This window comes from Ziziphus jujuba, chromosome 4 (genome assembly GCF_031755915.1).
Source record: "Ziziphus jujuba cultivar Dongzao chromosome 4, ASM3175591v1".
NCBI lineage: Eukaryota > Viridiplantae > Streptophyta > Magnoliopsida > Rosales > Rhamnaceae > Ziziphus > Ziziphus jujuba.
In genome coordinates, this window is record NC_083382.1 from 2,731,683 (window position 1) to 2,746,284 (window position 14,602).

Sequence of the window (14,602 nt, forward strand, 5' to 3'; positions counted from 1 at the left end):
AAAAAAAATCAAATTACGTACAAAGAGTTTATTTTTTTTCTCTTTTATATTTTATTTTTCATTTAGAACTCGTATGTGCAAATGCTGTTGATTAAAAAAAAAAAATCAATAATAAGTTTTAATATACATATATGTATATATGAACAGGTTTGATAAATAAAATGGACAACTAAAATTAAAAAAAAAAAAACTAATAACTATTTTTTATTACGTAATAATTAACTCAAATACAAGAAAAAGAAAAATATTATTAATTAACTTATTTCATTTCAGCATTTCTCATTCCAAACACATGAATCGGTCGGGTTATATGATATGCTTGCAGCCAAACATAGCCAATAGCGTCCAAAAACCATTTGGGGGTGTTCACTTGTCAGGAGTAGAGACAATACTGAACCCCTAAAACTTAACCGAACACGACAATGGAAGTCCCCGATGCTAGAAACCATGCCGCGAAACGCAAACGGGACGACGTCGTATCGCCGTCGCCGTCGATTAGTCTATCGAACGGAAACGATGCCGGATACGACCTCTCTCTCCTGGAAGCCATCGAGAAATCCCAAAGCGCAGTTGAAATGCTGGACCTCAAAACCCTAAAGAAGCTAGTCCTCTCCTTCGAGCGCCGGCTCAAGGACAACATCGAGGCCCGGCTCAAGTACCCGAACCAACCCGACCGGTTTGCCGACTCCGAAATCGAGCTCCATGAGGAGCTTCAGAAGCTCAAGGTACTCGCCGGAGGACCCGAGCTCTATCCGGACCTCGTCGCTTTAAACGCAATCCCTTCCATCCTCAACCTTCTCGGCCACGACAACACCGACATTGCCGTCGACGTCGTTCAGCTGCTTCAGGACTTGACCGACGAGGACGTCCTCGACGACAACGACGAGCCCGCCGTCGTTCTCGTCGAAGCCCTTTTGGAGAACAACGTCCTCGAGCTCTTGGTTCAGAATCTCCACCGGCTTTCCGATTCCGATTCCGATCCCGACGAGATGGCGGCCGTTTACAACACGCTCGCTACCATCGAGAATCTGATCGAGGTCAAACCGGCCGTCGCTGAGATGGTCTGCGAGAGGACCAAATTGCTTAAATGGCTTCTGGGGAAGATTAGGGTTAGGGAGTTCGACAGCAATAAGCAGTACGCTTCGGAAATCCTGGCGATTTTGCTGCAGAGCAGCACGGCCAACCAGAAGAGGCTTGGGCAGATGAATGGCGTCGATGTGTTGCTTCAGGCGGTGGCCATGTACAAGTCTAAGGATCCAAAGAACCCGGATGAGGCCGAGATGTTGGAGAATCTGTTTGACTCTTTGTGCTGCTTGTTGATGCCGTTGGAGAACAAAGAGAGGTTTGTGAAGGCTGAAGGTGTGGAGTTGATGATTATTATCATGAAGCAGAAGAAATCGGCTTATGGGTCGGCCATTAGAGCGCTTGATTTTGCTATGACCAAGTACCCGCCGGCTTGTGAACGTTTTGTTGACGTTTTGGGGTTGAAGACCGCATTTGCTGCATTTATGGGTAAGGCAAGTAACCTTTTTTCCCGATGCTGTGCTCGTTTTGAAGATATAGGAATTGACATTGTTAAACATTATGTAAAGTCTCAACTTTTAGAACCAAAATAATAATAATAATAATAATTTAAAAAAAAAAATGAAGATGAAAATGTTACGGGAAGAACTGCATTTTTTGTTTGTTTTCATAGAGAGCCTCTGCTTTAAAGACATTTAGTTGCATCTAGTTTCATTTTAGACTAATGGAGATAGCCTTTACATGCTGGAAGAGCAAAAATAAATGATCGTTTTATGTGTTATATATAGAAAATAGCTAAAAAAATACCTCTTGGATGTCAATTTAGTATCAAACTGTTTTGTTTTTATGACTAATGTCAACCTTGAATTTCTATGACTTTTGCACTAGGAAGTCAAGAATTCTGTTTGTATTTTTCGTTTGATGATCTAATGTAGCTAGATATTAACATTTCTTATTTGGAAAATGTAGATTCCCACAAATAAGAAGAACAAGAAAGAGCGATATCAAGAAGAGTTGGAAGAGCGTATTGTCTCTCTGATTGCATCTTTATTTGGTAAGCAGGCAAGTAAAATTGTGTGTTTTTATACATAGTACCAGCTATGTGGTTGACCACCTTGCTTTAGGAGTAGCAGGCTAGTAAAGTCATAGTTTTCCTACCTTGAATGGCTTTGTTTTGTTATGATAGATTAGGGAGACTTAAGCTATCCCTTAGACCATTACTGTCCTTGCCTTTGTATGCTAAGCTACTGAAAATTACACGTCATTTTGATGTGTCTTCCTATTCCAGGTGGAATAATGAGGGGTTCTAGAAGGGAAAGATTGCTTAGCAAGTTTGTGGAAAATGAATGTGAAAAGATAGATCGGCTTATGGAACTCTATTTGAGGTGTGGTTGCTCACTTATTTTTTAAATTTCTTTGTCAGTTAAAAAATGATAGTTTGTTAGTTTACATTTTCCTTTTTCAGTTTTGATTTTGTTATCTTTTGATTAGATATTCTGAAAGGGTTAAAGCAGAAACTGAGCGGATAAAGCAGCTTGAACTTGATTATTTAGAGGTAATATACCCTTCTTGTTAATTCATTATCCTCCACCTTCTTAAATTACTATATTTTCTAATATGTAATATAATGCAGATGGATGAAGAGGAAAAGTACAACCGGAGGCTAGAATCTGGGCTTTACACTCTTCAGGTTTGAGTTTGTTATTGTAATCTATTCGTCAGTCAGTTTTACTTTGAAAGTCTGTGGATACATATGTGGGTTGGTGGAATGATTTAAATGTTGTTCCCTTTTATTCTGTTAGCTTCTTCAAGTGGAATTGCCAAATAAAGAAAAGTAAAATAAAATAAAATTGAACTTGTGGTCTGAGGATTCACCAAAGAAGAACTTTAATTCTTTAAGGATCTGATGCCTCATTAAATTCTTGAAATATCAAAGTTCACATTTTCAATAAGTGTGTCTTTTAAACATATGTATTGCTTATAACAAATTATTATTTCATATTGATTTATGCATGGACATTTTAGTTCTTTGTGTTGTGCTAAAATGCAATGGAATCTTTGTATTCTACTTTCAAGGTTGATGCACACCTTTGCTAAAACATGCATAAAATTTTATTAATTAAAAAGGGAAAATTATAGAAGAAACAAAGCGGTGGTAGGTTAGGACATAAAAGTCCAGTTATAAGTATAAGGGCCATTCTAATGAAATAAGTTGTTTCATACAGTTTTAATTGAGTTTTGTAATAAATCAGAAATATTTGACCATGCTATGTTGTGATTCATCAAAATCTCGTTATCTTTTTTTATCCTAACCTCTTAGCTTTTGATCTGGCAGTTGATTGCTATTATTCTGGGTCATCTTTGGTGCTCCGAGTAAGTCCTGCATCAAAATTACACTTGCACATGACCATATTTTAAGTTTCTGTCTTGGTGGGATGTACAGCTTAATTCTTCTTCTTTTTGGATCTTTTTCTTTTTCTCTCCTCATTGTAGGCATGCTCAAATGAGAGCACGAATTGAACTACTTCTGAAGCAGCAAAAACTCACCAAGAAGAATATTAAGGATATACTTCAGGTATATGTGCTTTCTTGATGCTTTCTTTATGAACTTGTCAATTCAGATTGGTCTGCTGTTATTAAACATTCTCCACATGGCTAATGGCTTCTTTGCATGATCCTTTATTCAAGGACCCGGACTTAACATATCCTTAATATCTGTATATGACATATGCTAGTTATGAAGACTAACTAGCTAGTTTTAAAAATTTGTTTCCAGCTAACATCGTTTAATATCTGTAAGACTATTCTATTCTTGTGCGTATAATGCTGTTTATATTAAACATTCCCCACAGGAATATCATGACAACATAGGTGATCTGGATGGACTGGAAGAGAAGGAGCGGGCACAGGCAAAGATTCAAAAGTTCATCTCAGCACTCTGATCGATAGACGTTAGTTTTATTCACCGAAAAAAAAGAAAAAAAAAAAAAAAAAAAAGGAAAAAAGAAAAAATGAAAAGATGTTGTTAGTCTCTAGGGGCGTGTTATTTTGTAGTGATTTTGTAAAAGTAGTTCTATGTTGTGTTATTTACCTATCCACAACATTTTTGTGAAGTAGCACTTGAAAAAAAAAAAAAAAATGCTGTTAAAAGTATTATTTTTGAAATTATACGTATAAGAAAATGTTTCTAAATCTAAAATAGAAAAATATTAGACATTTAATATTTTAATTGAGGCATCAAACCCTTTTTGTATTAAAGAAACGCTTATTAAATATGATTGAATAAAAAAATCTTAATAATTCATAGTCTATTCGTTGGTGAAGATATTATGTTTTCAGTACCTCACCATTCTCAAAACATAAAATATGAAAGTATATGGATACATTTAGAGGTAGAACAAGTTAAGAAAAGGGATAAAAGAAACGAAATACGGTACCGTCATGGATACTTTGGTTCTAAACTGTCACTCTGGTTGTGCATAAAAATTGATTTAACGCAAGCCAACAAAAAAATATTTCAATTAATATTCAAATATTTGGTAAATAAATTGGAGTCCTAAGACACTTGCAAGTACCGACTAACAACCATCTCTTTCTTCCCGACAATAGTTAATAAATAAAATATGAACTTTGAACCATCTGCTCGTTCAGGAAATGGATGACACACTTCCCAGAATAGCTTTGCACTGGTAATTTATCTGCTACTCTGCCTATTAAAGCTACCCTCACCTTGCTAAGCAAAATAAGATGACAGAAAGTTCAAGATAATCCAAAGTTAGGGTACTTTTGAACCGTTCCATTAACAGTAGACTCCTAATAATACAAACATCTCTGATACAGCTGCGAAATCATTATGCACCGAATAAAATTCAAAAATTTAGTACTGAAAAACATCTAATATACATGCAATAGTGTAACAGGATATTCTTCATCAATGGCTATGTCATATTTCAGAATGAGTAAGCAATGGGCAAATATTCAATGAGACGTATGGATTCCGGTCCAAACACTTTGCCATCCTTGCAGAAGACCAATGGACACATCCAAGAAACAAAAAAAAAAAAAAAAAAAAAAAAAAGGCCCAAACCCTCTCTTTGACTATTTCCAACTAGAACCACCAAGTCTAATCACCTCTTCACCCCCATTATCGCTCCTGGGCATCCTATTTCCACTAGAATCCCCTTTTGGGTTAGCTACATCACCATAGAGGTCCCTAAGTTTTGCTAGATTACTAGATGCCGAAGTCCTTTCATTGTTAACATCTTTTGGTGGGCTTGAATGATGTGCGAGGCCAGCTTGCAAACTGTGACTGCAGCTCCGGCTCCTACTGCGGCTCCTGCTCCTACTGCGATAATGCCTACCATCATCACGACTACTCTTCTCATAGTCTCTCCGGCTTTCCCTCTCTGCATATTTGGAACCACGATCACGATCATAACTACGTTCTCTATCCCTCTCCCGCTCTCTTTCCCTGTCCCTGACTCTGTCTCTGTCTCTGTCTCTGTCCCTCTCTCTATCCCTATCTCTGTCTCTGTCTCGATCTCGCTCCCTCTCCCTGTACCTTTCTCTATCCCTATCTCTGTCTCTGTCTCTGTCACGATCATATCGATCTCGGTCCCTCTCCCTGTCCCTGTCCCTGTCTCTATCTCGATCCCTTTCCTTATCCCTGTCTGCATATTCTCTTTCGGAATATTCACGGCTCTGACTGCGACGGTTTCGTACATCATCATTGCTGGATCTGTCGTAAGGTGGTGGTGGTGGTGGCGGTACGGTACGACGAACAGGTGAAGAGTCCCTCGTGGAGGCACGATGAGGAGCACGCTGACCAAAAGAAACAGAAAGAGCAGCTTTCACAGAAGGGGGTCGACGGGCAGTATCATCGGATCCATGTCGTGTAGTTTCCCCCGTCACACCCATATGCTTGGAAGGGAGCTTCATCTTCTCCAGATTAGCTACAATTTGGCGCATTACAGGTACAGGGATGCGTGGGAAAAGGGTATCAAAGTAATACTGCAATAGCACCAACAAAGCAGATTATTCCCTTTGACCATCAAGGATAACAATAATGAAAGCATGTAGTTAAAATTAAAATATACAAGTACCAGATGTAAAACTCAGTTATATTATATCAAACAAAATGGACTATCAACCATTGCAGAACATATAAGAAAGTAATGAAATGTAGATAACAAAATCAGAGACAACATGAGCCATGAGGTACTCCTTATTGTCGATAACATTTTAGTCTCACCAGCTTTAATAAGAGAACATTTTAATTTCTTTCTAAATTGGTGTGCAAGTCAATATTATCGTCATTCCTGCTAGGGCCATAAGGAGGTTCATTCAGACTGGTATTGAACCAATTATTATCCACTAGAGGCATCAACAGTACATAAAGGTAATCCTGACATTAGGCTTAGAGAAATGTAAATTCATCTATTACAGCTTTGAACTCTCTACATTTTTTATTATTTTTTATTTATTTATTTATTTAAAAAAAATTTGTGTGTGTGTGTGTGTGTGTGTGTTTGGATAATAAGCTTTATAATCAACAGACAGAAAAAATAACTCTCAAACAGTTTAGCATGTGCATGTGAAAAGAAAATCAGGAATGCAAAGACTGTCTCTTAAGTACTGGAAATTGACTCTGAGCAAACTTCAAAACACACTTAGAACTCGCAAGCACTTTTTATAGATAGAAGATAAAATTTGGTATATAATTTTCTATCGAAAACACATTCACTCTAAGAGCTAAAAAAACTTCAAAAGCTTACAGTAGAAAATGTAATCCACCTTGCTTCACTGTAATATTAATTAAAAAATAAACAGCGAAAACGATGGCACATAATGATTGGCTTTAGCAAACTAATACTTGAAAGAATTCAAGCATTTGCCCAAAATAGACAATACCTTCTTACTCAATGGTCAATACCATTCAGGAGGAACCCCTCCTTGTCCCTAAAATGGCACATTTGCATTAGGAAATAATGGTTAGTGTGGCATTTCATCATCTTTAATTTAACACAAATAATAACAGTAGTTCACCATCATCCACAATAGGAGTAAGAATGGTCATAGTGGAAAAATATTCAATCTGATAATAGCAGGAGACTGAACAAAAATCTTGTACACTTTTTTAATATGATATCTAGTTTACTTGCGGAACAGAATAAAATATATAAATGAGAGCAAATAAAAGAAGGAATCATATTAGGCAAAATAAATAATTTATGCTCGAATTTGATTTCAACTAACCTGTCCAAGAAGCAAGTCACGCACATATACACCCATTGTGGTCATTCGTCCACTTGATCCAGGAGAAAATTCCTGAAAAGAAATATGAATCCTCAGACATTCAAAAGTTCCAAAAAAGCAATATTAAGATTATTATAACATTCTGTGCATGTACTTAAAATATAATTCTAGTCAGACCATCTGTCAATATTTTCTACAGATTCCAAAAAATAAGCAGTACTATACTCACAGAGTTGAAATGAAAAATAATAAGCTGACATCTGATGCTCAGACTCACCCAAAATATCTGTGTCGACATGACACAGACATGGGTATTGGATATGACTCAGGTACGGCTACTTACAATAGGATACGGCATATGTTACAAAGAGCACTCAAATGCTTTTTTTTGGTGAAGGTAATGGCATATTGCGCACGGCTTTGACTGGGAAGCTGGGAAGAGAAGGAAAAAAGAGACAAATTGGGACTTGAAGTAAGAGATTTAGATATACTTCATTAAGAGTTTTGAGTTTGTTTTTATCGTATACTTCAAACAACCATTAATTGATCAATTATTTTTTTAAAAATAAGATAGCATGTATATAAATATTATTAAAATAGATGTCATTATAACATTACGTTTAATTTAAATATTATTCATTCTTTTGAGTTTAAATTTTTTTATTTTTAATTTTGATATAATACACATGAATTAAATATTTTATTCTTTTAACTTAAATGTAATTAAATAGTTACGTGCATATTTTATATTTATACATATATGTCTACATAATTATGTAACAATAACTCGTATTTGCCTGAACTCAACCTATTAAAAAAGTAATACTTCATTAACTTTTGAAGTTTTGTAGAAGTATTCCCGTACCCATGTCCAAATTTTGGATCCTTATGAGCCGTATCCCCATATCCTAGATTTGGGAAGAGACAGATCGGACTCCTAATACGTATCTGAGTCCAAGCAACATAGAAGCTGACAACAAATTATTTACAACCAAAAAGTTACTTGCTGACTAAAGATTATATAATTTTGAACACTACTTAAATGCCCAACAATCAATCCAAACAGATCTTATTTGAGAAGCCAAATCAATGCAATTAAGTGTAAAAGTGAGGCCCCAAAGATTGTGAGGGAGATGATGAGTTCGTGGATGCAAAAGACTGACCACTGGGGACATTGTGCTTAGTAACAGCAGCAAAGAAGAAATGGTTAGCAACAAAGAGAAGTAGTTATATTGAGAATAACCGAGTTTCATTTTGGTTAGAATGACACCTGATTTGGGTACCAAAGGCAGATACCTTGGCCACATGGATCTCAAACGATTTTGACAAAAAAATCAGGTACAATGCCCTAGTTGAATTGTATCTAATTTACAGAGGTTTAGAAGAACTATGAAGCTTTGCTTCCCAGGCAGATAGAAAAATTAATATGCAGTACTCAAGGATTGCTAGCAGGTAAAACACGGGAAAACCCTCATGTCTCAAGTATTGATTGAATTCAGAACCATGTAGATATTGTAAGAAATTTATGCGAGAGAGAGAGAGAGAGAGAGAGAGAGAGAGAGAGGGGGGGGGGGGGGGGGGAGCAAACAGAAATGCAAGCAAACAAAGAATTAAAACAGCTATTCACACCTCTTCATCCTTTACATATGGTTCAAACCAATTCCACAGAGTCTTTGGATCTGCAGCATATCTCAAGTACAGGAATCCAATCTGCGAACACCATAAAAAATGTAAAACAATAAAATATTATGCCCAAAACTATTATAAACCAACCAGGTCCTCCATTAACAAGCATTAATAATATTAAAGCAGGAATACAAACAGTCCGCATGCAATTACATATATATTGAAACCTTAGTATATGTAATTGAAACCTTAGTTTACTGCATGGCACTTTAGTAGATAAAGCTGGTTTTTGCATTTATGTAACCCTAAAGAACGTAAGATGATTGCATGAAAAATGGAACTACAAAACGTGGCCTAAAAAGAACAAGGACACATCCAACCTTGCTTTTGTAGATATCTCTTAAGCAAGAAAAGGCAGTTTTAAGGGAGAGTGAGAATGAAAAAGTCTCAGCAACTGAAAGAAACAAGGAAACTCCAACTTGGATTTATCTGCTAAGCAAAGTAATGCTGTTATCATACTCATTATAGGACATGGAAATCAAAAATTAAATTTAATTAAATTCCCAAGTTTTGTCCATTAATAGAACACATTAACAGGCACATAAATTCTTTGGTAGCCCCTGCATCCATCTCTATCATGCAACAAAAATATCCGTACAATATCATCGATAACACAGTAAGGAATAGCTCGCAACTTGAAATTCTGTCCACTCTTCAAGGGAACATTTTTCATTTAAATGCTTGTCCACAAAAACCACGAATTTCCATTTAATTTTTAAAACAATCCGTATTAACAGTGACAGACAGTTAAAAATAATACGTGAACTAATATGAAAGAAGTAGAAACTGGAAACAAATGGACCACCCAACAACCTATATAATAACTTCTCAATATCAAGTATTACATCCAATTCTAACAAAATGACATATCAAAATGCAGTTGCAACATTTTTAAAAAAATTGAGACAAGATCTTTATTGTTTTGGTCAATCTGAATCCAATAAATGGGCAACAAAATGAGGGCTAACCTCCTCTTGCATAGCGCACAAACACTGTCTGAGACCAGATTCAATTCCAAATCCATGGTGTAGCACACCAAGGGACTTTACCAGCTAGAAAAACTAGCAATCATAACAGCTAATTTAGGAAACATATAAAATGATCCACAGAGACATGTGCACACATGTACATAAGCAAACAAAACAACAGTAACAACAACACTGAACTTTTATAGGAAACAAAAGTTTTATCAAAGAACCAAAAAAAATAAAAGGCAGCAAATGATGGAGTAATGGTCCAACCTCTAACCCAGAAAAAAAGAAAAAAAGAAAAAAGAAAGAATTTATTTAAGAAACTTATAGTCTTTCTATAATAAAAAATGCACGAAAAGTACAAACACAAAACATTTACATGTGCATACTCACAACAAACTCAAGGAGCACCACATAAGACAGATTATGGAAGTTATGAGTTCGTGCTGTATCTCAGTATCTGTTAACCAATTTCAACCAGGCTTTAAGCAATGTTATTGAATATATACAACTTAAAACACCACTTAGTCACAAACAAATTTGTAACATAGTGTACACGATAGCAAAAACATAAATAGTTTATTGAAATAACAAATTTACTACAAAAATATAATAGTGAGGCCTACATAATACATAAATATGGCATGTATGTGTAACATGCCTTACATTTCACATCCAGAGATAATAGTACGCTGACATTCCACTTAGATGTGTATCTTTACATGGTGCAGTCAGGCACCTAAAGTATCTTTATAATATTGTCAAGCGTATGGTCTTATGGCTTGAGACACATAGTTGAGCCAATTCCTAATGTCCTAAATTTGGTATTTTATAGCAGCTTCAGAAGGAATCAAAGCCTAACGGTTTATAAAATCCAGCCAGCATTTTATTAAATTTTAATAAACTTCTTTCAACATTCCAAATTAAGATATTGATTTCATGCATGCTTTTTCTCAAAGGATTTATATCTTGACTCTATGCTATTAAAGGGGAAATGGAGAGAAAAATGAAATTCCCATGTATAATGGAAACTCAGAAACATGCATATAAACAAGTGATCTAATAAAACACATATATATAGCATTAACCCATTCCTCTTTTCTTCTTTTTTCCTTTAATTTTTTGGAAATGGCCAGACACTTATTTATTTATTTATTTTTTTAACTCATAAAGAATATAAGAAGTCAGCAATGAGGCTTCACATACGGCTCTTATGTATGGAGAATCTGGGTGCTTCAATAGCCCGTGCATTTGTTTGACAGTCAGTTTCATAGTGAAAAACTTGTAAAGGAGACAGAATGCAGTTGAAGGACCGCGACAATTTCCAGTCATCCATGGCTCGACGTGATCGACCTGATTGTAAATCTCATCTACAACCTCATGGTATGTCTTCAAACGGTAAAGCTCTTTGAAGTAGTCAGAAGATAGAATGTTCATACAAAGGACCTTTTCTAGCAATGAGTCAATAGGTTTTCCACAAGTCTGTATCTCCATAATGGGTCATGAAATATTATGCAGACCCACAATCACAGACTAAAAAAATTGTGCAATTACCAGAAAAGCGCAATGAAAGTGTCACAATCCCATTCCTACAAAGAATTAAGTAAAGAATCTATTAGCATTCAGAATTTTACCAAGAATACAAACAAGAAAACCCCACAAAATTAATAAAAATAAATAAATAAATAAAGGACCCAACAATTAAGAAAAAAAAATTCAAAACCAAAATTAAAGAAATAACATTGCCGAGGAAACAATAGCATATGTAATCGATAAGCTACAACAATAGGAGAGGATGGGGTAAAATCCACCATTAATCCCAGCCAAGTAAAGCCATCAAGCTTAGAAGAGCTAAGTCTATCAAAACAAAAAAAAAAAAAAAAAACCCCCCACCGCCCCCCCCCCCCCCCCCAAAAAAAAAAAAAAAAGTCACCAAAAAAATGAAATTTGAGAAGACCGTTTCAACAAAAGAAGAAATTTGTATAACATAAAGAACCAACGAAGCTTAAACCAAACACCAAAGCAAAGAAAACGAACGCAATTTGCAAATTTCTGAAAATAAGACCAGCAAATAAATTCATTCAAAACCCTAGAAAGCAAATAGGCTAAATTTCCAAAAGCAACAGCCAATTACAACCGCTGAATCGGTTCGAAAATTCAATTAAAAACTTGAAAATCTCAAAAATTAACAAAAATAATTAAAACAAAAAAAAAAGAAGAAGAAGAAGCGGGGCAGAAGATTCAAGCAAAAGCGCAGAGAAAACACAGGGAAGCTGGAAACAACGAAGAGAAAGAAGTGACGCACCAATTGGGAACAGAGACTGCAAGAGAATCAATGGAGGTTCAAAGGAGAGAAGGGAAGAAATTGGGATGGGAACGAAGAAGGACGAGAGAGAACCAAAACCCTAGCAAGAAACGCCGCTTCGTAGTTGCGTTTTGAGGCTCTGTATGTGTCGTTTGGATATTTCGATTTTTCTTGCTTTCCAGTTCAGGCCGTGGAGGGAGGAGATGTACATCGCAATTAAGCCCTCTTGTTTTTGTTGGACAATAATGCCCCGTTTAATTGTTTATTTATTTATTTTTCTCTTTGAGACTGTGACATAATTTTGTAATTTTATTCAAGTTATTTGGCAATAAAATAGTTCACAGAAATAATTACTTAGCCCCAAAAAAAAAAAAAAAAATCAGAAAAGTATTTTTTGTATTTTATAGACCGTCTAAAATGTCGTACAGTTAGGATTTAGTTTAATTTTTAAATATTCATTGCAACATTGATTGGTAGATATATATATTTTTTAAGATAAAATTCATTTCGATATTTTTGATATTTTTAATTTGTAGAATTTTGTGATTTAAGTTTTCTACTTTCAAAAACATGATTTAGTTTTTAATTTTTTCAATTGACTGTACATTGGTACAATTCTCAATCTAATCAAACAAATTGATAAAAATTTTGTTAAAAAACTTATGGCAGAGGTTTTTAGAAAAAAATATTAAAGTATTGATAAATGAGAACAAAATAGCCATGTGAACTGTTTTCAATTTATTTGATTAAATTAGAAATTAGTTCAACATGTAATAAATTTAAAAATTAAAAATTTAAATCGTAAAACTTTAAAAATTAAAGATATTATTTATATTGTACAATCATTATGCAAACTTTTTTTAATATCTTAAATTTTTATAGATCTTAATCTACCATAATTTTTTTTAGTTAAAAAAAAAATCTACCATTATTTTTTTTTTTATCTTTTTATACTTGTGTTAAATTTTTTTTATTTTAAAGTAGAAAATTGATTGACTAAAAATATTTTTTAAAAAAGTAGAAAATTGATTTAACAATGATATTATGATAGTCTTTGCAAGAATAGCCCAATGCTTAAAAAAATTATTTTTTTTACACAATAATCCCAATTTAAATCCTCACACCTTGATATAAAAAAAAAAAAAAAAGAAATGAAATTATGAGATAATAAACATGTAATTTATTTCTTTACTTTAATAAAGTTAATACAGTTTTTTTTTAATTAGATTTATTGACAATTCAGCTTGAAAGTTATGCATTTAAAGGTTACCAGAACAAGCCTACTAAAAAAAGAAAAAAAGAAAAAAAAGAGGTTACAAGAAAGAACAATATAATTTCTATTAAAATTTTGTTAAAAAGTGCTGTTAAAAAAAAAAAAAGAACTATAAATATTGTTAATTTGAAATAGAAGCACCCTAAACAAGACATAAAATTCCAGTATAAAGATCCATTTCTTATAGAATTGGTAAATTATTAAGATTAGCAATAATGGGGAAAAAAAATACATATATATATATATATAGAGAGAGAGAGAGAGAGAGAGAGAGGGATAATTGACATGTTGGGAACCAAAGATTGATGAGTAAAAGCCAAAGCTAGTTTTAGCTAAAACCATTACTAGTTTTAGCTTCATCTTCTTTATTTATTTATTTTTTTAACACAAAAAAAAGAAGAAGAAGCCAAAACTAGCGATGCATATGTTATAAGCAGGGGGTAACACTTCGTACGTATTTCTTAACTATTAAGAGATGTTCTGTAATTTGCCTTTCAAATTGTTAAAACTCATATTATTGCATTAATTATTGCTCCTTTATCAATTCAGTTCTCTGATGCAGCTTAACTCTGTGCAATTCATAAAATCAATTATAGAAATACCTATTTATTTCGCTATTCTAGCGCAATATGTGTGACTAATTTTATAAAATTGTAAAAAATTAAAAAAATTAAAAAAATTAAATGAAAAATAAACAATAGTTCATTCAATAATATAAGAGACTCTCAATATGGAGAACAAAATGTAAAATATGTGATAGCTCAACTGTCAAAATATTCGTAGAGGCAGAGGAAATATAGGCCAATGGATGGCTAGGTTTGTTGTAAGTCTTGGTTAATAGATGCTTTTGCTTAATTATGGGGTCTAGCTACTTTAACCATGGTCTGAATCTTCTCTAATTGGCAACTTGGCTTAAAGAAAGTGGAAGCAGAAGTGGATCCCAAAATGATAATTTCTTGGATAATATAATTAATATAGTGTGGAATCTTAACATCCTTATGTTATAGTTTAATCATTTGTTGGAGAGAATTGACTAAAGTAATTGTTTTTTTTTTTTTAAATATAATCACACGTTAAATTATAGAGAAG

At 34.0% G+C, this 14,602-nt stretch overlaps 2 protein-coding genes across 6 annotated transcripts; one reads left to right on the forward strand and one right to left on the reverse strand.

The window, feature by feature from the left end:
- Positions 1–304: 304 nt before the first annotated feature.
- LOC107416225 (uncharacterized) lies at positions 305–4,334 on the forward strand. The gene is made up of 8 exons (XM_016024693.4): positions 305–1,517; positions 1,993–2,077; positions 2,312–2,408; positions 2,515–2,578; positions 2,657–2,713; positions 3,359–3,396; positions 3,517–3,598; positions 3,876–4,334. Exons 1-8 carry the CDS (start codon positions 423–425, stop codon positions 3,963–3,965), a joined length of 1,608 nt encoding a protein of 535 aa, XP_015880179.1. The 5' UTR covers positions 305–422; the 3' UTR covers positions 3,966–4,334.
- A 454-nt stretch (positions 4,335–4,788) lies between these two features.
- LOC107416226 (pre-mRNA splicing factor SR-like 1) lies at positions 4,789–12,472 on the reverse strand. Of its 5 annotated transcripts, XM_048472843.2 has the most exons (6): positions 12,241–12,470; positions 11,142–11,524; positions 8,908–8,988; positions 7,279–7,350; positions 6,934–6,981; positions 5,895–6,033 (listed from the first exon to the last, which is right to left on the reverse strand). In XM_048472843.2, the coding sequence occupies exons 2-5, from the start codon at positions 11,427–11,429 to the stop codon at positions 6,949–6,951; spliced, it is 474 nt and encodes a 157-aa protein (XP_048328800.1). In that variant the 5' UTR covers positions 11,430–11,524; positions 12,241–12,470; the 3' UTR covers positions 5,895–6,033; positions 6,934–6,948. The 5 variants fall into 5 exon arrangements, 4 of the variants coding, with proteins under 4 accessions (XP_015880181.3, XP_048328798.2, XP_048328800.1 ...); XM_016024695.4 differs by lacking the exon at positions 6,934–6,981 and having other exon boundaries at positions 4,789–6,033; positions 12,241–12,452; XM_048472841.2 differs by lacking the exons at positions 6,934–6,981; positions 12,241–12,470 and adding an exon at positions 9,933–10,025 and having other exon boundaries at positions 4,789–6,033; positions 11,142–11,269.
- Positions 12,473–14,602: the final 2,130 nt, after the last annotated feature.